Source organism: Cygnus olor, chromosome 3, assembly GCF_009769625.2.
Source record: "Cygnus olor isolate bCygOlo1 chromosome 3, bCygOlo1.pri.v2, whole genome shotgun sequence".
NCBI classification, from domain to species: domain Eukaryota; kingdom Metazoa; phylum Chordata; class Aves; order Anseriformes; family Anatidae; genus Cygnus; species Cygnus olor.
In genome coordinates, this window is record NC_049171.1 from 103,405,353 (window position 1) to 103,429,216 (window position 23,864).

Consider the following 23,864-nt stretch of genomic DNA (forward strand, 5'->3'; position numbering starts at 1 on the left):
AAAAGGTTCTGCAACTTGGGCCAGTCTCTGACTCCAGATGAGTGGGAGACCTTTCTTATGGTTGTATCACTGAAGTGTGGGGATAATGGTGGTAAGGGACTGATCGTACCAGCTAATGCTGTGCGCAAGGGTCCTACCTACTCCGTGGGTCAGTCCTGTTTCTGGAATGTGCCTTTTCATGCCTTTTCTGGCCACAGCCCAAAGGTTATAGAAATTTGAAGTGACAAGCAAGCACTGACCATTGAGAAATGTCAGCCTGACAATGCTGAGGGTTATTCACTAACTTCCAGTAAAGCTGTCAGCAACTTCAACCAGGTATTTCTAGCAACTAAGTTCTGGAGCTGAAACTATTTGTACAGCATGCTTTATAATGCAAAAGAACAAAAAAATGCAAAACAAAAAGACAAAACAAAGAACAAAAAATGCAAAAGACAGTACTTGCTTAGTCAGGAAGGGACCTCAGGCAAAGTTGGTTATCTGGTTGTTTCTTTGTTTTGTAAACTGGGAGGCTTTAGAGATGATGTGGATGGTTATTGGCTGCTTCTCAAGCTAGTTTTGTCCAAAGGAATCTCTGAAGTTAGACCAAGGCAGTAACAACGGAAAGTTAAACCTGTGGCACCTTAGGTTCTGCTCCACAACAGCATAGGCTGGTTCATGTCATTACAGACTAGGTGCAAAAGAACAGGAGGAGGTACCTTTTCCAGGTCTGGTGTGGGGTCTTGCTGCTTGCCCTGCTGCTGTGGATGAAACACTCCAGGTCTGTCAGTGACATGTACTTTCAGCTGTGGTAGGAAAGCGGCTGGCTGCTGTCACTGGGATTTGTCTGAGGGATTTTGTGTGTTTCTGGGATTTGCAGCTTAGGATTTCTTTCACTTTAGAAGAGTCCATGTCAGGAACTGAAAAGGCCATTCTGTTTGCCAGGGGATGAATCTTACCCTGGCTCTCGGTCCTCCATTTTAGATGCTGGGCAATAATACATGCTTTTAGAGGAGAGATGTGTGGCTCAGGTGTGCCCTGGTTCATTGCCACGCTGTAGGTGGCTGTGTTGAGGGTCAGTTCATTTTGAGCTGGAAGGCGTCTTTATCTTGCCCTGTACAACTGGCTTCCTTGGGTTCATCTAGTGTTAATGCTGCCCTTTCCCATTCTATCCTGCAGTACCCTGGAGTTGCCCAGAGCATCAACAGTGACGTTAATAACCTGATGACTGTCCTGAGCATGAGCAATATTCTCCCTGAAGGTAAAAAGACCAAGACCCATGTTTCATCTAGCACGTGGAGGCTTGTACCTTGCTTATTTCTCTCCGTAGACTGGAGAGCATGCCCTTGAGCATGTGCCTGTTCCAGTGCCCACTCAGTGGGGTGGGAAGTGCACTTGTGTTGTTTATTTTCCCTGGTCATTTGCATGCATGCATGCACCTCCCAGAGTAACATACACTTGTACGTGTGCACTTTTACAACGAAGGACTCACAGGGACTCTTGGTAGTCTGAAGTGTCTGGGTATACCCACTTTTGATGGCCTTCTAGGCATGAAATATGGGCAGTGTTCACATAATGTATTCTTGCTTTGTCCCTGTTATTTTCTGCCAAGGTTGGCAGAACTCGTTCTTCCCTGTATTTCCTGTAGCCCTTTGACTGGGACGAGCAGAGAATGGCGGGTAGAGTTGTGGAGAGGCGGAGAACCATTAGATTCTGGGCTCTCAGTGCTTTTCTATAGTACAGGAGTACACCCATTTTTCCACAGTGACTGCAGGATTAACTGCTCCTCTTCCCAAACACCTGCATGCAGCAGCTGTAAATCTTAGTGGCACTGTACAGATGTTGCCTTTGGATCAGGCTGCATAGTGACAAAAACTGTGGCTATTGCTCTGTGGTGGCTGGGCAGGGCCCTGCAGAGATGTGTCCTGCTGCCTTGACGTGTCTTGCTGCAGAGCCGTGTCAACACCAGAGCTGCCCTGAGCGAGGGAGCAGGAACAGGCACCTTGAGGTACAGGGTGGGAGATGGGGAGGACGGGGCCCAGCTGTGTGAGCACGTTGTGAATGTACCTTGCTGAGGGAGCAGCTGCGTGGCCACTGCCTGGGGTTACCTGTACAAACTGTTTCTAGTTGCAAAGAGGAGGTGGCTCTTGGGGACCTCTTGCATTCTTCAGCCTTGAGTTGGCTGGACAGCAGGTTGCTCCTCAGCTGCAGTGCTGGCAAGCTTAGCCTGAGGGGCTTTTTTTCTAAGACTACTCTGTTCTCTGCTGTTTGGCTTTTAAGGTTTGTTCCCTGAGCATTTGATTGAAGTCCTGAGCAGAGAGCTGGCCCTGGAGTGTGACTACCAGAGAGAAGCTGCCTGCGCGAAGAAATTCCAGTATGTTCACACCAGTGCCCTCAACCTGTCTCTGCACATGGGTGTGAAATGTAGGGAGGTTCCTTAACTTCAGGGACAGTGGGGAGGTGAATTCCATGCCCTGGGGACCCAAGGGAATAGTGTGTTCGTGGCCCCTATTACCGCCTCTTCTCATCCAGATGTGTTTTCAGTCAGCTGAACTGTGTTGCTGTTGTTGAAGCATGGTGATGAGGCAGCCAGCTGCTGTCCTCTCTCTTTCAACACGAGCCTGTTTTACCACACACATGCTGGTAAAACTACTGAAGATACCGTAGTAACTCTGGAGGCCAGGCCGCAGTGCTGTTCTGTGTTCTGTTACGCCTGGCTATAGTAAGCTTCTCTCTTCCTTTTATCTAGGAGATTTTTTGGGTCAGCCCTCTTACAGCAACTGGCTGCTCCCTTGTCTCAGTGTGGCACTGGGGTCCAGATTGCTTTTATGTTGGACTTGGGAGTGCTGCTGGAAGCTGGATGCCCCCTCTTTGCCCACCCTGCAGAACTGTTCCTTTGGCACTGCTCCCCTTGCAGAAGGCCAGTTTCTTCTGTACATGCAGTCTGGCCCTGAAGTGGGATGAACAAAGGAGCCTGGTGCCCCTCAGTGTGCCAGCCTGGAGGCCCTCCTAAAGCTGCTCCTTCAGCAGGAGATGTGACCTCAGGAATCACCAGCAGCTGTAACTCACTGGCATGGCTTCTGGTGACTTGATCCCTACTATAGCTACTGAGGAAAATATCTCCTGGCAGCTGCAGCCAGCGCGTGGGAAAAAGGCAGCAGTTCTGAACCAGGTTACATGAAGGAGCTGTGCGCTGTTCAAGATGTTGCAGAGGGACACATCTGCTTGCGGGACTCCTAACCTTTTCCTCTCCTACCTCTATGCCCTAGGGAGCTGCTGAAAGACCACCCCTTCTTTTATGTCCCACGAGTAGTGGATGAGCTATGCAGCAAACACGTCCTGACCACAGAGCTTGTGTCTGGCTTCCCATTGGATCAAGCTGAAGGGTTGAGCCAGGAGATCCGAAATGAGGTACTGTTGGGTGGGCTTGCTTCTCCCCTAGCTCAGAGAAGCACGCTTGGGCCTGCTTGCTGACTGGAAGGCTGGAGAGTTACTTGTTATTTGTGGAAGGGCAGACCCTGAGGAGTGCAACGCAGGGCTGGAGCTGGTGACTGCTTGGATCCCCTTTCTCCAAGGGAAGATTTCAGTGCAGGGAGTTTGGCAGCAACACTGGAGTCTCCCTGGGCTGGTTTAGGCCTTGCAGGCACTGGCCTTCGTGCACAGGGAGCAGTTTGGAGAGGGTGAGTGGCAAGGGTGGTTAAAGGGGGAGGTGGTCTAGCTGAGGAACTCCTAGGTGCCCTGTTTCTCTCAGATGACCCTAAGCTTAGGAGGAATTGCCAGCGCTGGGGGAAGAATAGTTTTGGTCTGCAGCTGTTCTCTTGGACAGGACTGCAGGAGAATTTCATGCCCTTGCCAAAGTGATCGGGTGTCATCTCCCTCTGTGAGCCTGACCTGTGCTGTACAGAGCTGCTGGAAAACTACCTCAGTAAACAGAAGGGGGGATGTGGTGGTGGGTACACATCAGTGCTGAATATAGCAAGGGATTGGAGTGCTGTGGTGGGAGAAGCATCTGTTTTAGTAGCAGAAATAACTGTCCTGGTATTTGGATATGTTTTGTGGTTGGTTGGTTGGTTTTTTTATCTTGTTGTGAGCTGTCAGCTGTTAGCAGGTCACTGGGGAAAAGTGCAGGGTGTATGTTCCTCTAGACGGATTCCAGTGCCATACTGGACTTGGAGATAGGCCAGAGCTGGCTGCCTGAGACCCCTGGGGTGCCTGTCCTTGCGGCTTGTTCTCTCGGATGGGCTGCTGTATCATCTGGGCTGCTTTTAAAAGGCTATGAGGTAGGGCAGTGCTACTTTTCCCTGTAAGCAAAGCAAAGCAATTGGCCTAGCAGGCCCACAACCTTCTGACCCAAATGGCAGTGTCTTGTAGCAGGGTCTGGCTTGCCTTTACTGATCTCTTCCCTCCTTCCCTCTTGAAGGTAGTGTTTCATTGCGCCTTTTAGAAGCTGAAGACAGGCAGGATGAGGCTGGCAGTTGTACTGAACAGGCTCCAGTTTACGTATCCTCACAGAGAGGCTTTGCTGTATGTAATACAGTAGCGGGCTTTCTAGAGGCTGCTGCTTTTGCCTCCTCCATGCCTTCAAGTCCCAAGCTCGTGTGCCTGCTGCTTCTCCCTCAGGCTGGGCTGGTGCTGAGCCCAGACGACTTTGCTGAGGAGTACTTGGTGGTCGTGTGCGTTTAGTGGAGACCCCTTTAGGTAAAGGTTTGAACCTAGCTCTGTATGTTGTTGGGAAGGAAGCTTTGCAGGAAGAAACTCTTAGCTTCTTTTGGGCCTTTAACTCTAAGTGCCCTGGAACAGCATCTTGCCTCCTGTCAGCTATGCTGGATTCATTTTGGCCAAGTCCTGCAGGACTTTCCATTACAGAGTAGGTTGTAATGCCCTACTGGTCTTCCCTGCCTCTGCTGCTGGGTCCCTTCATGCATTGTGAAGATGCTCCTCTGCTCTCAGAGCAACAACCAAGCTTGTAGTCAAAGCTAGGGAGGCAGGACCAGGACATGAGTAACGCATGCAGTTTGATGACCCCTGCAGCCTGCTGTTCTCAGTTGCCATGTACAGGGCAGCGGCCCTTCTGAAGGTACAGCCAGGGGCCTTCAGATATGACCTACACCTGAGGCTGACGTAAAACTTGCATGGCATCTGTGTCATCTGCTAAGGGTGTCCAGTGCCAGGAGTGGGTGGGGATTTGCTGAAAGGCATCTCTCACCTCTTCAGGAGTTTTGCAGCATGGAGCAGATGGTACCTGCCAGTGTGGTGATGTGTTCCTGGTGTATGCTAATGCCCATTGTAAATTACGTGTATGAACAGGGCTTGCCACCCTACCGACTTTTCTTTTTCTCTCTGGTTTTCAAGATCTGTCACCACATCCTCGTGCTGTGTCTGCGGGAGCTGTTTGAGTTCAAGTACATGCAGACTGACCCAAACTGGTCAAACTTCTTCTATGACCCACAGTTACACAAGGTAAGTGTAAGCAGCACCCGTTCTGCCTGTGCAAGAGCTGTTTTTCACCAGCTCTTGATTATTCCCCATTCTCAAAGTTCATTGAGCCCTTACTGAGGTTCTCTCATGGATTCCTGTCCTTGAGCCTTGGGCAGGCAGGACAGTGAAACCTGGCCCTTTGCTGCTTTTACTTGCTTGGTCTGGGTGGGAGGGAGAACAGGGCTCGTGTAACTCTGTTGGACTGCCTGTCTTTGGCCCTGGATCCAGTCACAGATAACTCCTTAGCCTCAGGGTCTTTTTTTCTTTCTTTGAAATGTGTCACCGGGAAGTTGTATTTGGCACTGTTCTACCAGGGCACATCTGAACAGTTTTTAGTTGAATGCTTTTGTCTTGTGCTATGCTGAAGATATTGGTGCTTGGGGAAGCATTTGCAGATGTCCTGCTAGTTGGCTTGGCTGCCTGCTTGTACCCTGCAGGCCGGATGGAATTGCTTGTTCAGCCCTGAGATATGTGTTCAGAATTGTTGGGAGAAGGTTCTGCATTGCTCTGTCCCCAAGCAGAAAGCCTGAGTGGGGTTACAGAACAGGTGTGACAATGTCATCACAGGCCACATCTCCTATGTCATGTACTGGAATAAATGCTTGCCCTATTGCTAGGGAATAAAGGAATTAAGGGGAAGCTGAGACAGCAGGAAAGCACTGCTCCAGCAAGTTGAACTTCCGGAAAGTATTGGGAGTCTTCTCAGGTCAGGCCTTCTTCCTTAAGTGGTTGATACTGCAGTGCTGAAGGGTTTGTCCATTTCTAGGTGGCCCTGCTGGACTTCGGAGCAACACGAGGGTTTGACGAGAAGTTCACAGACGTTTACATTGAGGTGAGGACTTGCAGTGTGTCCTAGAATGCTGCGCTGGGGTTCTTAAGGGTATTTGCAAAATTCTCTTAGCTGTATTGCTTTGTGTCTGTGCTTGAATCTACTTTTGGGTGTAGATGGAAGCAGGGATGGAGATGAGAGCTTGGTTCAAGTTTTATCCCTTATGATAGCTTTATGCATGTCTGCTGCTAACCTTTGGTGGTTGTGTCCTGATGTTTAAATTACATGACAAATGTGGAAAACTGTAACATTGCTTACTGGGAGACTTTTAGGCAGAGTGTATCTCAAAGGGGATCCTCTCTTCTCACCCACTACAATTCAGTGATTTTTATATGAGGGTGTGGGGGAATTGCTTGTCCTGTTCATTGTCTGTCTTCTGTGGCCTGCTTACAGACTCATAAATTTATGCACTCATATATATGTGCTTTCTTGTGTGAAAGCATCTTTCAGTCATCACCTAGCTCTCCTGAAATTGTTCTTCCTATTCAGGTAATCAAGGCAGCTGCTGACATGGACAGAGAGAGAGTACTGAAGAAGTCCATTGAAATGAAATTCCTCACTGGTTATGAAGTCAAGGTACGGAGCAGAAGCGTCTACTTTTAGTGGTGGCCAGTGAAAGGTTTGCTGAAGAACGTGGATCTTAACTTATAGATTTCTTGATGGCAGTCTGAAAGCCCTGTTGCCAAGCTGAGGGAGAAGGGCAAAAAAAGTTCATGATTTTGTTCTCTCCTTTTGTTCTGGCAGCAGGAGCCAGAACAAAATGATAATGTAATAATCATTTACAATAACCATCTGCTAACCCCCAAACTACTTTTTCTTCTATACCCCCTCCGTCTCCCTTCACTCCCTCAGCAAGACAGGTAGTGATGCTGCTGAAACTTCATGACTGGGCAGACAGTCTTCTGGGAGGCTTAGGTGCTTGGAATTAACCAACTGCTTATCAGTCTGTCAGGGTCTGGGGGTTACATTAATTGTGCGTATAGGTACATATTTCTCCTAATCGGCTGCTGTTAGGATTAGTATTTCTCCTTTTCCTCCCTGGTGTTTCAAATGGTTAGTGATACCTATTTGGGCCACTTTCCTTTTGGGCAGGAAATGGAAGATGCACACTTAAATGCTGTCCTCATCCTGGGAGAGGCTTTTGCGTCTGAGGAACCTTTTGATTTCGGCAACCAAAGCACCACTGAAAAGATCCATGGTTTAATTCCAGTCATGCTGAAGCATCGGCTTGTTCCTCCACCAGAAGAGACCTACTCTCTTCATCGGAAGATGGGGGGATCTTTCCTTATCTGCACCAAACTGAAGGCCAAAATTCCCTGCAAAAACATGTTCCAAGAGGCATACAGCAAATATTGGAGCACTAGGGGCAAGAAGCCAGAGGAGTAATAAGAATGAACTAATGTATCTTGTTCTGAGGGCACGGTTTGTCTGAGCCTTGCAAAGAATGTTCTAGCCTCCCATGTGTTGCACCCTAACTCTCCATCCTCTTGCGATGCAGCAGCCTGTGCCCTGGAAGCCAAGCGTGAGTTTCACGGAGACAAAGCTGTTCTGTGATGCTCTGTCTGGCCGACACTAAGACTGCCAGGACAGTCTGCAGCTTGCCGGAAACTGTCTTGAGTGCTTGTATACTGTTTCAGGATACCAGCCAACTACCTTGAATACATTTTTAACGTTGTGATGATAGCTGCATATTGTGTTTTTTTTTAATATATAGCAGGTAGGGGAAGGAGGACAAGAGTGGAATTTAGTATTGAAATGTGTTTGGAATTCTTGAAAAATTTTTTTTAAAAACCTTCATGCTTTCATGCGAAGGTGGAATTCAAGTAATTTTTGTACTGTGATGTACAGAATGAAATAGAAATACTAAGGTGTACCCTACCACAGATGCACTCAGCCCCCCTTTCTCCTGTTTTTGTAAGTCAAGTGACAGCAGTGCAAGAACGTTCCTGGATTTTAGTGATGCTGATGTAATGCAAAGGATGTGTGTACACATAACGTGAAGTTTTATGTTTTCTGCTTCTCTTTGGCTTGCAAGGCAAACATAGGAAACATTTTATAAACCTGTGAATTGAGGAGTGCCAATATCTTTTAAACACACACATACTCACACAACTCTTCTCAGTTCTGGGAGGCAACTATTAATCAACAGAACTACATCTGAGCACAAATAGTGGGATTCTTCACTGTCGGGTAGGTATCGACTTTGGTGAGTTAGATAAGCTACATCTCTGACACCAATTGTTTGCTGGACTCCTAACTTGAAAGCTAGTCTGGGGTTTTGGCTGTTTTCCAGTAATGTAGAACTTATGGCAAGGCAGACAAACACTTCATGTCTCTCATGAGCATTTCAAGCTTCAAATGTCACATGTTTAAAACCAGACGCACAATTTTAAACTATTGGAGTCAAGCTAGCAAATATACTTTCTTAGATTTTTTTTGTACAAAGCCTGTACCTGTATGAGTTCTGATTTCAATAAAAAAAAGTGCTTGTGCTGTGGGCCTGCAGTCTTTCCATCGTCTGGTGTAGTGACTACAAAAGTAAACCATGTCCTATTTGCTGAGATACGCAACAGCACAGGAGAGGGGACCCTTCCATGTCCCTTTTGTAGTTGTTTGCTCAAAGAATTGCTACTACCCTTGCAAAGCCAACTGTGGCCTGTTCATTCCTTCATTTTTCCATTGCAGCTGTGTCACATGGTAACAGTGATGACAAGTTTACCAGGAGCCAGAGGGATGTCAGCTTGAACATCAATCGGTCTGGCCACTAAAATTCCTGGTAACTCACTGTCTTTTGCTCGTTTTCCCTTTTTACTCATTCTGTTAAGAGTTCCTGGACACTGCTCTTTTTGCCCTTCCTCCACTTGTGAAGAAAGAGTGGCTGTTGGAGTTGATGCTTATCTGGTGCTGGTGAGTCAGGTGTCCTTGTCTGTCAAGTGCAAGATATTTAGCAGCAGCTGATTCTACTCGGTTAGCCCAGCCCAGGAATGCAGAAGGCTGTATGCTCTTAAACTTCATGATGTAAGGAAGCCTGACTGCTGGCACTTCCAGAGATAAAGAGCAGGTGCATAAATGGTCTCTCTCAGTAGGGATGTATAAGAACTAGGAGAACAGGTATAAGAAAGGAGAACATTGCCTTTCCTCCATGATCATAAAAATATAAACTGCTTGATTTAAGGCTTGTTTTAGGAAGATCCAGTAGTACTTAATTCAACTAAAACCACTCATCAAGTTAGTTCTAATACTTTGAGAAGCATGAACTCTGCTAGTCAGTAACAAAGTAATAGTTTTGCATAAAGCTGCTTAACTTAATTCACTAATGGACTCACTTCTCTTAGTGCTTTGCATTCTGATATATATTATTTACTTTTCCTTTGGCTCTAGACCTTGCAGCTGTAAAAATGGTGGAATGGATTGAGATGTTAAATGCTTATGTTAAAAAGCAAAGTACAAAAAGCTGTCGAGGATACTACTAGCAAAGTTTCTGATGGTTGACAGCCAGTATGTCCAGAATACTTGCAAGGAAAACAAAATAACTGAAGAGCATTACAGTTCCAGTACGCACAGGTAGATGACATTCATTATATACCTGTTCGCGTGACCGCAGATCTTTTGTATAAGATGCTGGGTGGCACAGCTTGCAACGCAGGACCAACAACAGCACAGTATTCCTGCTGTAGAAGTGAGGGGAGGGAGGGATTGACTGACAGCTGTTATCAAAGCTAAGCTTATTACCAACACAACAACAAACAAAGAGGAAGATACCCCAATGAACAGTCTCAGCTGTGGAGAAAATATCATGGCTTGTGGAGGAGCTGGTGGAAAGTGAGACCAGGTCAGGACACACTCAAAGTAACTTTGCAGGTATTCTGCAATGCATTTAAAGATGCATGACAAGCAGCTTGGAGGAGGTAGCTCAGACATATATAAGAAAGAATCCAGCTTCCAATGTTAGGGCAGCTGAAACACTTGACACATAACTAAATCAAGGAGGAACCTCAGAAACAATGACTACAAATACCAACACAGAACAAATGACCTGAGAAGGTGGTCACAAGCAGTGTAGTTGAAGTTCAATATACCAAACTATAAAGGGGCTTGACTTAATTTTTAAAAAGGTTCTGTTAAATTTGTCTGAAAGCTGCTAAAGCTATATAGAATTGTGTACCCACTGCTTTTCTTCCGTGTGTGCTTGTGCTGGTCTTATCATCTAGAATGCAATTATTCCCCTTTGCATTTCCTCCTCAAACCTTAACATGGAGAGATGTGAGGGGGGGAAAAAAGACAAACCATCTGCATTTCTAACAGTTCCCTGTTTTATTGCGGTACATCAAAGTAGGTTAATATTAAGTGTGTTACCGACATAAAATAGTGGTGGTAAGTCATTTTTACATTGTTGACTTTTCCACCTTAAATATTTCTGTGCAAAAGAATCTACATCATTGTTCTGTAGCAAAGAATCTCTTACAATGTCCCCTACAACACTGAGGGCATTAAACAAAAGAGTGAGAAGAGGCAAAAAAAAAAAAAAAAAAGCAGAATCTTTCCCCTGCACGCACACTTGTCAGCTTTTATACTCTAAAACACAAAAGTGATTACATCTAGGCCATGCAAAACTGTACAATGATATTACAATGAAAAACCTAAACAATTTTTTTTAAATAAATGAAACTGTCATACATAAAAAGGCAGATATAATTGCTCTGAAATACCAACACTGATTTGCTTGTGGATTTCTTCCTTGTGGATGAGACTCTTTCCAGCCACAGCTTAGTATAACTTATTTTTTTCCTGTGCATTTAAGAAAGACAATGTCAAGTTTGAATTTAGAATGGAAAGTCTGTAGTAGACGTGTATCTGAGGGCATCTATCAAATACAGCATAAACACAGAGCATGCAGCTGGGTGCAGTTTGTGTTAGTACAGAAAAAATGTCTCATTTCCTCCAAGGAACTGACTCCTATGAGGAAACAAACAAAATAACACCGCAGAAGCTGAATGTGCCGCTGATTCTCAGGCTAAGGAGGTATGGGTCGTTGCCCGTAATGTATTCATTTAAGCTAAACAACATACACAAAATTGAACAAGAAACTACTACCCAAGAGCATGTTTGTCCTGTCATTTAGGTCTGGCTGATGCTAGTATCTTTTTCTCTTAATAGTTCAAGTGTTTTGAAAGGCTGATACGCTCTGTGAGCCAGTTAGGTGTGGTTAACCTCTCTTTCTATAAAAATACTATGCTTTGTGGACTTTTTTTTTTTTGGTATGACAAACCCCTTTCCTCCCCTCTGCTGTATATATGAGGAAAACATGTTTGGCTGTTAATTTTATAAGAATTAAATCAAAGACAGTTTTTGATTTAGTTTTGAAACTTGTTAAAATGGACAAAAACGTACATCATAACAAGCTACAGCAACTAACCAGAGGAAAAGAAGCTACTTCATCAGAAACAGGAATGTTTTTTGACACCATCGGCTGTTTTCTGCAGGTCAGGTACAACAGAGAAGAAAGTACTATAACCCTGTTTTAGGGTTCATGAAATGTGGAAAGCCACATGCCTATGTCCATGCACGTGCAGGGGAAAGCTACTGACCAAACCTTTTTCATTCTGTAACCTGGAGTCCTTAGTAGCTGCCTGACTCTTCAGATCTTCTGTTGCCACCAAAATAAAAGAGGAAAAAACAACAACAAAAAACCAACAACCCATATGTTTAAGTAGTGTCATAAATGCAAGCTACCTTCAGTCTCAGCCAAAAAGAAATAAACAGCTAGATACATATTGTGTACACAGAACATATGCTACAGTTAAAAATAAAGGGGGGAGATTTTTAAGCTCCCTGGACAAATTGCAGCCCTCTACTTGTGGAGTTGAAACAATGCTACAGTGCAAAGTAGCCTTAAGAGACATCAAGCCTTAAGAGACAACTGTCTTTAAGATACCAGGCAAAAGTCTTTAACAGTTCAAATGACCAAGTTGCTTTTCCTAGCCTATAAGTATTCAAAAAGCTCAGCTACAGTATGCTTTTGTTTTCAGTGTTCATAACAACAAAAAAGATGAGCGTGGTTTAAAATTGTGTATAATCAAATGGCCCCCAAATGTATAAAAACTATTCAAGTCCTAGGACACCCTTTCTCCTTTCAGGTAAGTGATGTGGTCATTTGTGTTTCAACTGAGAGAACAGTTTCTGTTTCTCTTTTTAACAGATGCATATAAAAATACACAGTACCAAACAAATGATTAAATATAGTGATCCTAAAGGAGACCGCCAAAGCTTAAAAATTGTGGTGTGCAAACAGCATAGGCCTGTGGAGCTCTTGTCCTGTGGATCTTAGTGTTCTAACACAGCTGACCTCTGCTCTGCCTGAAAATGTCAGTTTGGGCTATCAATACCTTTCAGGTGCTGTAACATAGCAAACATGCACTTTTAGGCATTTTAATTGTGTTCTGCGTAGTGGCTCTTTGGGTTCCATTTTCATGTAGAACATCAGCTCAACTGAAAAAAATAAATGCATAAAAAAGATGCTGTGACCCTCTCCCAGGGGACCTGTCACACAGGCTGCTCTGTCTTAAATGACTGCTGTTTAAATGCCTTCTCTGAATAGCAAAATAACATTAATATTTAAATACAACATACAGTAAATACAAAACTAGTCTGCAAAGTCTTTGAAAAGTGTGTGGCCATGCTTCACCAACAGGACGAGATTGGGGGAAAAAAAGGAGTGGCTATACTTGAAGCAATATGCAGCCTTTAAAAAGAAGCAGACGTGGAGTTCAATAATGCCAATAATGCCCTGCCTATCTGTCCCTCAGAACCTCTTCTGGAAGGAATTAATGTCAAGTGCTTAACTGTTTGCCAAAGCTTTTAATATTAAATGTCAGGCTTGCAAAAGTAGTAGCTTTGAAGTGAAAACAAAACAAAAAACCAAAAACCACACACTACCGTCTTGCTACTCTGAAAATCCCAAATCGGGGAAAGAGACAGGTTTTTGATATGATGGTTTCAAAAATAATACTGAATTCCTGTCCCAAAATAGTATTTAATGAGCTTAAACTTTGACAAGCCTTTTGATTCAGAGTGAAAGAGAAATCTTACTTAGGAGACCCAGCATGATAAAATGGTACAGGCAACGATCTGTGTCTCATTCCCTGTTTCACATGGAGATCATACCTGGAAATTACTGTACACAGTTTGAACTTACCTATAACTTCCATTACAGAAGACACAAACTGGAAAACTCCAAACATCTCTATGTGGGTGAAACACTCTACCACTGCTGACCGCAAGAATATGTAATGGTTTAAGAGCCATAGCAAGCTTCTGAAACCCACCAAAAAAACAGTATTCTAAATGCAAAAAAACCTTACACGTTTGAGTATGGTAATAGTATAACACCAGCAACAATACTACTGAGCAAAGAGGCTTGTTTGAACACTCCCAAATGAAAAACACATCTGCCTTGCTAACTGAAGAGATGAGACATCTGCCCTTACCATACATTTGTACATCGGTCTCTCACGTTATTCTGTTGACTGCATGACCAGCTTCAGCTTTTTACTTATTTCTGCAGCTGCAGTGGGCTCTGTCATTCACTGCAATACCTTCTGGCCTCCTGAACTGCTACTGGAACCAAACAGCAGGTGAGCACACAGAAACAACTGCAAATTGCACAAACCCACAGCATGGGAGAGGAAAACCAACCTTGCCAGCATGGCAGTTGTGGGTGACTAGGCATCTTCGATGACCACAGTGTGAACAGTATGAGGTCAGTCTTCAAGGTTCTTCATTGCTACAGTGACAGCACAGCCAGCGAGGGCTAGCTTCAGGATAAGAGCACTCATTTGGTTGGTGTATTATAAACTAGTATTTGGTAACAACGGTAACAGTTTTCTGTTTAGGGATGATGAAAGGGATGTGGAAGGCTGCTCCCTTCCTAGTTAAACCTGGCCAAAGGCTGACCCAGGGAAGCAGTTTTCCTGCTGAATCCTGTGGCACTGAGCTCCCTTGCTGCTGTAAGGACCTCTACCATAGCATGCCGTAAGGTATCTCAGCTGCACAGCTAGCACAAAAGAAACCAGGGCAGCCGCGTGGCTGACTGGTACCCTTGGTTTTCAGGGCAGGGGTTGCTTTCCAATCATTGTCATTTTTGCAAAGGAAGAGGAGTAACATGAAAGCGGGAATTACAGCCTCAGCTATACTACTGCCAGAAGTAAAGAAATGTGAAAGTACTGCAGGGACTCCTGGCAGTGCAGCAAATGGTACGCAAAATGAGTAAATGAGTATCTGTCCTGCAAAAGGTTTTAGGCCAGGCCTGCAAGTCTGTATATCACCAAGCATGAAAACAGGGACAACACAAATCTTAAATTAAAGGCTCTCTTAAATAAGCATCCATCTTCTGCTGCATACACAATTTTTTTTTGTTTTTTTTTGTTTGTTTTTTTAAATATATACATACATATTTTACTCTAACATCTGTGTATTTATTTAAACTCTGTACGGTAGTAAAATATGCATCATCTTAATCAATAAGGATTTGCTGGCAACAATCAGACTGACATTCAAATGTGGTGGCTGAAAGCTTTTATGTGCCTCTGACATACTGATCGTTCCCCATGCAGGGGAAGGGGTCTCTGTGCTACTTTTGTACAGTACAACAAGCTATTGCATGAAAAAAATTCCCTCTACATTTTCTCCTGTTGACACTGGTCTGGTCTATTTAAGCTACTTTTGAGGGAATTGGGGGGTGGGATAAATATGTCTTTAAAGCAGCTGTAACCACAAAAATGAAACAAATACTAATACAAATCTAACAGCATCTGGTATTTACCAACACCCTAGCTTTGCTCATTTGCTGCTGTCAAATCTGGGGAAGAGAGGGTGAGGCAGTGCTGAACGGTGCTGAAGACGACCAGCCTCTCTAGCCCACTCCCAGATCACTGAGATGGGCGATGTGGAGGGTTAAGATGATGAAGGTGGGAACTGGAACAGGTGAAGGGGACAGCAAGCTGCTGTGATGTCGAATCTGAAAGCTGAAGCAGTTCATGAGTCCCAGCTCACATGGTCAGAGCTCTCCAGGGAGAGGCTCTTGGTCTTGTGAGGAGAAACTGGACTGGGAGGGCTGCTGAGGTTGGAGCTGTTTGACGCAGTAGAGTGTCTTGGAGAGTCAGAGTCCTGCAGCCAAGAGACACAGGAAAACACCAGTAAGTAACAACACAAAGTCTGAGTGACTTAGGGTGTCTGAGCAACAGGTGACCAGATTCAGAGGCCTACACATATTTTGTTTGTGTCCAAAAATATTGAGGAATTTTCTTTGCTCAGAATTTCTTGGCAAGGGGGTGGGAATTAAGAGTAAACTGTCAGATCTGCTGCTTACAGTAGGCATAACTGATGCTGATATAAGGATACAACACCTGTGGGATTCTTGCAATCTGCACATTACTGAGGACCTCTTCATGAGTCTGAGCATGCAACTCCAAGTTGCTTGTGAGCTACAATAGCTCCTGCCTTTTTGCAGCTTAGAACCTGGGATGCTCTTCACTAAATGGTGGAATCTTCATGGTACACACTTTATCACAGTTTCTTCTATGATGCTCCCAGAATATTAATTCAAATGATCCTGATCAAGTTACTCCAGTTAGATCTTCCTGAGTACAGCAGAATGCAAATACATCTGACCTGAGTTTGGGTTGACACTTGCCTTTCTGTACCACGAAAAGCCTGTGTGATCTCTAATTTTCTCATTCCTTGGTTTGAAAATAGGCTGGTGAAGTTTTGCTGGCCAACTTCAGATTGAACCCTCCTATGTAAAACATTCCTGGTTGGAGGGACTGAGTTTAGCACTGGGCAGGATTGTCATCCTATCATAATTGTAGTCTTGTTCTGCACAAAATGTAAATGGTTAAATCCAGTTTCTGCTCTAAAGGAAATTATTATATGATAATTCTTAAATTACTTCATTAACTTCAGGCACTCTGACGACTATGACAAAATGCCTGCTGTGAAATATTTGCTAATATGGCTTATGAGTCTGCAAATAAAGGGCAGAAGTAGTATCACCACTTCAAGCTGTGAGACGTTGCTACCAAGCTGTTAGTCTACTGGGCCAGTATTTTTGGGAACCTCACTGTCCCTGTATCTACAGGTAAGGAGCGCAAAGAGAATTTTCTATACATTATATACTAGGAACAGAGTTAGAATAGAATTGTACAATCATCTAAGTTGGAAAAGACCTTCAAGGTTATCAAGTCCAACTGTCAACCTGACCTACCAAGTCCCAACACTAAACCATGTACCTTAGTGCCATGTCCAAAAGCCCCTTAAATACCTCCAGGGATGGGGACTCTCTCACTTCACTGGGAAGCCTATTCTGATGCTTGATTGGCCTTCTCTGTGAAGAAATTCTTACACCAACCAAACCCATGGCATAATTTAACTTCCTCATCTTTATCAACATGCTTCGATTTTCTCCTCTTTATGCTATCACTCACCTCTCGCTCGTAGTCCCTTGTTGGTGCATCACTGCCTTGGTCCAGGCCACCAGAGGACAACGAGCCGTCTGAGGGCGATGCCATCGGCTGACGCTTTGCTCCATAGCTACCTCCTGAGAATTCCCTCCGCAACGCACTGCCATTCTGTGCAGATGATCCTAAAACATGTGGAGGAACTAAGCTGCGTTACAGATGCCCAGTCAAGGTACCAGAAATTTGTTAGCTGTTTCTCTAGCTATTTCTGCTTTCCTTCAGCATGACCCAAGATGCTCAGCTCATGGCTTGCAGTTGATGTGAGCTTTTATCTCGTCTGATGCCAGATACAGTTTTTCCTAGGGATTCTCTGGTTTCTCCCTTGGCGTGTCAGGATTAGCACACTTTACACAGCACAGACAGAGTCACTATGTCCCTAAAAAGACAGCAGTTGAAGAAACTGCTGTGGTGGCAGCCTCGTTACAGTTGCATCTCCCCAGGGAGTGGGTAGGGTCACGCCAGCACATACAGATTACAGCAGACATACATGCCTTCTGCAAGCTGTTGGCTGTTTTCACGTGCTCTCTTATTTAATCACTTGCCTGGTGACAGTGACCTGTGCTGACTCTGGCACACATGGTAGCATGGCAGCACTAGGAAAGGTGTTTCCAATTCAGTGCAACGCAACACTTCCATACCAGCAGCCAGTTTTCTACTGCTTCCTCTTTGCACCAGCAGCAAGAGAGGCAGCAACAGCTCTAGGCAGTTCAGCAACAAAAACAGTAACCATGGAACTTGTGAACAACTTGTCAATGATTTAAAACACTTAAGCAGTATCAAAGTAGTCCCAAGGGTAAGAATGCCATTTTAATTCTAACTGCAGTTTTAGAAATGTGACATATTTCACATGTGGGATTCTCAAACTGCTAGCTGCTCATTCATGTGCTCCTTTGAAAGCAAGATTATAACGCTGTCCTTGCCCTCAATGGGAATACAGCCAGCCATCACGTCTGAAAAACCTATCTAGTGGCTGTACAGACAGAAACAAATGAAGGTAGCTCTTCCCTAAAATACTTGTGCGTAGCCCCAAACCAAGAGATCTGTTTGCTTACTTGCTGCTAACCCGCTGCTTGCACTCATTGATCGTCCTGGTTCTGTGCGGGACTTCGTGATCGATGGGATACTGACGGAGCCGCTGAACACAGTCCGACTTTCCTGAGGCCGAAGATTCTGCAATGCAGACACACAACAACAAGTTTTTTATCGACTGCTAGCTCAACCTTGGATGTTAGGAAGGAAGGCCCCAAAACACATTAACAACCCAACCTTACCAGATATGAATTGTCTGAGCAGCATGTCAGCAAAGTTTGCAAACTAATATTCTGCAGTTTAGTGCAGAGACTGGAAGCACACACTAGGGAAGTGCTGAATTACATGGACATATGCGGACATATGCAGACAACTGAAAAAGTGAGTCTAATAGTTCAAGAATTTCTTTGAAAGAATGGTTTGCAAGCTTAGGTTGCTATAGACATAATTCAAGATTCACTGCATAATGCATTCTGAGCACATTTCTATGGATTTTATTAAATTGTCTCTCTTTGATACCATCCTTTGTGGCTTGCATGCATAACTTTATATGGTAACCATATTAATCCCTAATGCCTGCAGAGTTGTAACACCTACTGGATCAATCTTCCATTACTCAGGTGATTCTGAAGGAATTAACAGCATTTCTCCAGACCTCCATCAATTGAACCAAAGTAATGATCTGCCTCGTGTTTTCAGCCTGCTCAAACAGGATGACCAGAGCACCCGCCATCAGTTTTTCTACATATTTCCATTATCACTATCTAAGAGTTCCAGCGAGATTTTCTAAATTATTACTGGACTGAAGTGGTCATTAACTGAGGGAAGAGATAAAACACAATGCCTCTGCTTGGATACGGCAGTTCCTTAAAAATAGGTTATGTCTTTAAATGAAGGGAAAACAATACTTTTAAGTAACTAATTGGAGATTTTATTTCTGCTTCTGTTAACTTATAGCTATCTGTGGGGAAAAAGGATTCTCAGCTTAGTTAGCCTAAAGATGAGCTGGCTTTTTAACCCAGGATTTCTGATATCCTTTCTTATCACTTTATCTCTGCCTAAACAGGAGACTAACATGATTTCCACTATTAAGCCATTAGCATTAACTAGAATTAAGTTTAGGGAACCTTTACAGATGCAGAATGTGAAGAGAACTGCAGGTAGCTCTGAGCATTTCCACTTTACAAAACACTTCCTGCAATAACTGTTAACTAAATATGGCTAGGAAGAAATTATTTCCCCATCCATTATCTCAGATAAGGTAAATAAAACACAATAAAACAACATTTTCTATTGCAATGCCTATTTATGCTGCGATGTTATGCAAATTTCAGACCAGAACAAGGATTCCCCCATCCACCACCCCCCGGGTATTCTCAGAGACTTTCAGCTACCAACCATTTCTCTGGATATATTTTAAAGTGGATATTTAGATAAAGGCTTTGCAACGAATAGGTATTATATAGTGCAGACTTTATCAGACAATCTGCTGTCAGTCCGATTTTACAGTGACTTTTAGAGTCATTGCTATTACAGACCTCTTTGCTACTACTCTCAAATCTTTGCTTTTCATCTTCCCGGAGGACTAGAAACGGCTCATTTTTAACACTCAAAAAACAAAGAAGAATTTAAAATCTCTCTCAAACACCAAAAAGAGTACCAGAGACCTTACCAAGGGAAAAGCCCTGTTTAATTCCCCCCGTAACCGCTTCTGCAGTGTTGTCAGTGAGGATTTATACCCAAAGGCTTATAAAGATCTATTTTAAATCACTTGCGGGATCACGCTGCTGCCTCTTGCTTACCTTTTTTTTTTCTTTTTCATAAATGAGAATGAACAACCTACTTTGTAGCACCAAATACTAAATTTCTGCTCCTGTCCTTCACCATGCAATGAACAATCTGAGTTACAGCTTAGAGCGTGAGCAACCTGGCTGTGCATAAAGAACAGAGGCTCCTCCGATGCTACACAAAGGAACAAATAGTCTATGGAAGAGGTTATTGTTGTGTTTTGAGAAATAAAAAGGAAAGCCAAGAGCAGCACCAGGAAATGTGTGCACTGCAATTAGCACACTGAAGTTTCACAGAAGGCGCTTCATACTTGTATAAACCTACAACATTTAATTTTGCAAGGAGAGCAATTACATTTAATGACAAGGCAATCTACCTCCTTAACAGTGACTGAATAGATAACCTACAGTCATCAGGGGAAGGAAGGAATGAGTACGTTAAAAAGACTAATTTATTAGTGTTGCTAATGACAATTATTTTTCATGACCTCAGTTTGCAACGTCCATGTAATTCCTTGTAGAAAGTTTCTCCACAGAGCAAATTTATTGTTCTTTGATCTAAAAATGAACTAAGTACATGCCGGAGAACCTTATGGAAACCTTATGGAGAACCTTATGGAAAATACATTATTATTTCTTCTGCACTTTTAAATTCTCTCCGGTGTGGTTTGTAGGTATGTATCTGAAACCCTTCCCAGTGGTAGGGGTCTAGAACAGTGAAGCAGTCTGGCAGTGAAGGTTTGCTGCATGTGTCTGAAGGGTGTCCGAAGGTCACAGAACCCAACAGCAGTGTTTCCATTACAGTGGGGCCCAGCTCAGACACACACAAGCCCCGAGCAACCACCCACCATTATACAAGTCTACCTCACAGACAATTTCTGATTTACCTGCAAATGTGTCCTAAGCAGAACTAGAGGCCACAGCACGGTACATAATTACAACATCCTAGCGAGTACTTGTGTAATTGTTTTAGTATGGCTTGAATCACCACAGGACATACCAACCTCATGTATTCAGACCAGGATGCACAATACACGAAAAAAAGAAAGTATCAATTCCATCCCCTAGATTTTACATTCCAGCTGGAAGGGTATCTACAGCACAGTATTTTACCTTGGTCACTGATTAAAACCACTAGGATTAAGAGGATCTCTATAAACAAGATGGTGTTATCTTTAATTTTTGATCTTCCTGCTTGTACATGTTTCAACTTCATTCACGTAATTGAACCTAGATTGTGTCTAGGCACAATCTGTGTCTCTCTCCATCTGTGTAAATTCTTGCACTCCACATGATTTCATCACAAACAAACCCTTTGGAAGCTTGGTGCAACAGAGACAGATCCAGAACCTTTTCCTAATGCAACCTGATACACAGCATCTCATCCCTGCCACTGACTGCTGGAGGATGTGCACTGTGGAACAAAAAAAAAGATAAAAAATTCCCAGATCCTCCTGGTGATTAAAATGCAATTTTCACAGCAAAAGGTTCAGCCCAGTTGTTATACACTTTTTTTCTTTTTAAAGCCATGAAGTATCTGTTTCTTGGCATGTCAGAGCTGTGGAAAGCCCAAAGTTGACAGCAGAAAACAAATCAGCTGGGACAGAAGAAAGTTAGGGGGTGAAGGAAGCCACTTTACAAGGGTTCTTCTCCCATGTTAATAGCCAGGCAAAAGGAAAATCACAGAGTGTTAGTACAGTGAACTCAGCTGTCCATACCCTCAGAGTCATAAGTTTGGAATACCCAGAACAGAGTGAGGAGATGGGGGAAATGCACCGCTTATGGAATTGTAAGAGAGGAATTTTTCAGCTGAATTAACAGTCACGTGGCAGATGTATTCAAAGCTGCTCGGAGAGGACATCATACAGGACTGATGATGAGGGAACTGACAAGGGGAGTGCTGCTATCAAAGACAACAGGAAGAGAAAGCAATGAAGGATGGTTGTGCAGGTTACCCAGCAACAGCAATTTGCAAAAGCAGTCAAACACTGAAGGACAGCCAAACAGCAACCCTGCTCACTTGTCAATGCACAGGTTCTTACACAGTTACCCCCAGTCCTCTGAGTACCTTCCTTAGATGGTGTCACATGGGCCTGTTGCCCTTGCTGTTGCTAAAACATTAAAAAAAAAAACTTTTAACTCATTGGGAATAAATTCTAATATTTATTAGAATTTGATATTTCAAAGAGCACCACAGTTATAAAAGGTGCTTTACAGACAGTTAAGAAGCATCAGTTCCCTGCCTTGAGGAGCTTACAATCTAAAATAGACATAACACAAAGGAAGGTGAACACAGGCGAGATGGTGTGGGAAGAAAAAAAAGATGAGAATACACAACAGTTAAAGATCGTAAGAGATTTCCTTCTATTAGTCATGCATTTTAGCGATTCCATTAAAATTAAGTATCACCCATACAACAAACACAGAGTATTTCTAACAGGTGTGAACAGTGTTTCAACAGGATAGGGACACAGACTGGGTGGGAAGGTGAGCTGGTTAGTGTCAGACAACTGGGACAATTTACCCTGTCGTACACAGAGAACACAAGGCCTATTTCCTCCTGTGTGCTCACTAAGCCTGACAGCGCTTTAGTGGTGAACAGACTTTGCACTGATGTCTCTGCACTCCAGAAGAGTAGGCCCTTATCAGATAAAGAGCAGAAGTATTGGGAAATTCAAACATTTTTAACAGGTCAACTGAGCAACGTGCCCCCAGAGTGTGACATGAAGAAAAAGGAGAGAAAAGTAATCCTGCAAATTAAGCAGGAAAAAAATTCGAATTGATCTCTTCAGAACATGCTGACACAAGTGCTCGTTATTCAAATTCATCTAACTCCAGATTTAACAGAAAAGCATTTTAAGGCTTGATCTCACTCCCTGTGCCATCTGTACGTTTTCAGCAGGTCAGCCTGCTGAATGGATGGTTTAACCAAAGGCCACCAGCAAATCAGAACGCCATTCCTAATTTTCTCTTCCCCTTATCCAACTGATTTCATCACCTTAAAAGAAACAGGCCCAAATAACATTAGAAATGTTAGGACTTACTGAAATAAAATACGGTAAAAATTCAGCTTACCCCTCTACTAAACCTAAGGCACTACTTTTTGTATGTGGAATATAGTAAAGTTTGAATGAACATTAAATCACATCCCAATATATATCATCAAACGTTATTGTTACTGTTATCTTCATTTCTCTCAGCTGCTAAAATCCAAATTATTATTATTTTTTGAATGCATAGGTATTATGAGGCTTTGCATGTTAACTGAAACATCAATGAACACACTATGGCATGTAATATATAATATACATTAAATTGTTATTAGTAAGTTTAGCAGCATCTAAATATGCTACGAGAAGCCACCATTCCAATAATGGTCCATGAACATAGACTTCACTGAGATACCTGCTACCAATAGAACTGGCAGCAAAGCCATCTACGTTCTTAAAAAACAATGAGGGAGAAAAGGGAGTGTCTAAAAAGCTAAAAAGCCGAGGGCAGGCCAACTGCAGACAATAAAAATATTTAGCCATTCATGAGTGTGAAAAAGCCAGGATATGGCAACATTTTAAAAACAATCCTTCATGGAACTCTCTCCATGGACTCTGCCATTAGATACATGCATGCGGTTCCCACTGTCTTTAAAGAATATCAAATATGTTTAAGTATTCATTTACTCTGATAGGTTCTCACTTCAAACAAGCAAAGCTTCACACATAATCTGTAATGGAAGTATAATGGCTCATGTATAATGAGGTCAAACTGAAGCATTAACGATCAAATATCATGGCAGTTGAGACTAGCTTTTGTATGTAAAATACTCAGGCATGCAGAATATGAAAGCAAAATCAATCCTGTAAATCTGATGGACACAGAGTGGTAGTCTGTGCTGCAGTAAGTGCAGTTCCAGATTTCAGATCTTCACTACTAAGGAGCATCCACGATAAAGTGGCTTCAAGGGACAAGAGGGCAGAAGGGAGGCCAGACTGTACGGCCAGTTAATTGGTGACAGGCTGCTAGGGAAGAAAAACACGTACATAAATAAGTTTGGGGATATACTAACAGGAACAATTCTAAATTGTACAAAGCAGTACAGTGACCCCAATCTAGTATCCACATCAATAAAATACAAACATGTACTGATTACAACTATGCTAACAGCAAATAAGAATTTCTGGTTTCTGTTATGGCTTAGCCCACAAACTTGCTTGTCAAAGCCAGACCCTAAAGTAACTGATAGTGATGAAGGAA

At 43.3% G+C, this 23,864-nt stretch overlaps 2 protein-coding genes across 8 annotated transcripts in view; one reads left to right on the forward strand and one right to left on the reverse strand.

Annotated features, from left to right (window-relative positions):
- Positions 1-8,775, forward strand: part of COQ8A (coenzyme Q8A) — a 38,482-nt gene extending 29,707 nt beyond the window's left edge. For all 3 annotated transcript variants that reach the window (XM_040552942.1, XM_040552941.1, XM_040552943.1), the window contains exons 9-15: positions 1,156-1,237; positions 2,257-2,350; positions 3,246-3,387; positions 5,329-5,436; positions 6,221-6,286; positions 6,773-6,859; positions 7,376-8,775. In XM_040552942.1, coding sequence (XP_040408876.1) covers positions 1,156-1,237; positions 2,257-2,350; positions 3,246-3,387; positions 5,329-5,436; positions 6,221-6,286; positions 6,773-6,859; positions 7,376-7,669 — 873 coding nt within the window. In that variant the 3' untranslated portion in view covers positions 7,670-8,775. The remainder of the gene's footprint in view (positions 1-1,155; positions 1,238-2,256; positions 2,351-3,245; positions 3,388-5,328; positions 5,437-6,220; positions 6,287-6,772; positions 6,860-7,375) is intronic.
- Positions 8,776-10,574: 1,799 nt separating this feature from the next.
- CDC42BPA (CDC42 binding protein kinase alpha) overlaps positions 10,575-23,864 on the reverse strand; it is a 163,582-nt gene continuing 150,292 nt past the window's right edge. For 4 of the 5 annotated variants that reach the window (XM_040552935.1, XM_040552932.1, XM_040552933.1 and 1 more), the window contains 3 exons: positions 17,850-17,967; positions 16,765-16,922; positions 10,575-15,448 (listed from right to left, as the gene is read on the reverse strand). In XM_040552935.1, the coding sequence (XP_040408869.1) occupies positions 15,317-15,448; positions 16,765-16,922; positions 17,850-17,967 (408 nt within the window). In that variant the 3' untranslated portion in view covers positions 10,575-15,316. Of the gene's footprint in view, positions 15,449-16,764; positions 16,923-17,849; positions 17,968-19,207; positions 23,630-23,864 lie in introns of those variants that run through there. The other variant, XM_040552936.1, reaches the window with a different exon arrangement.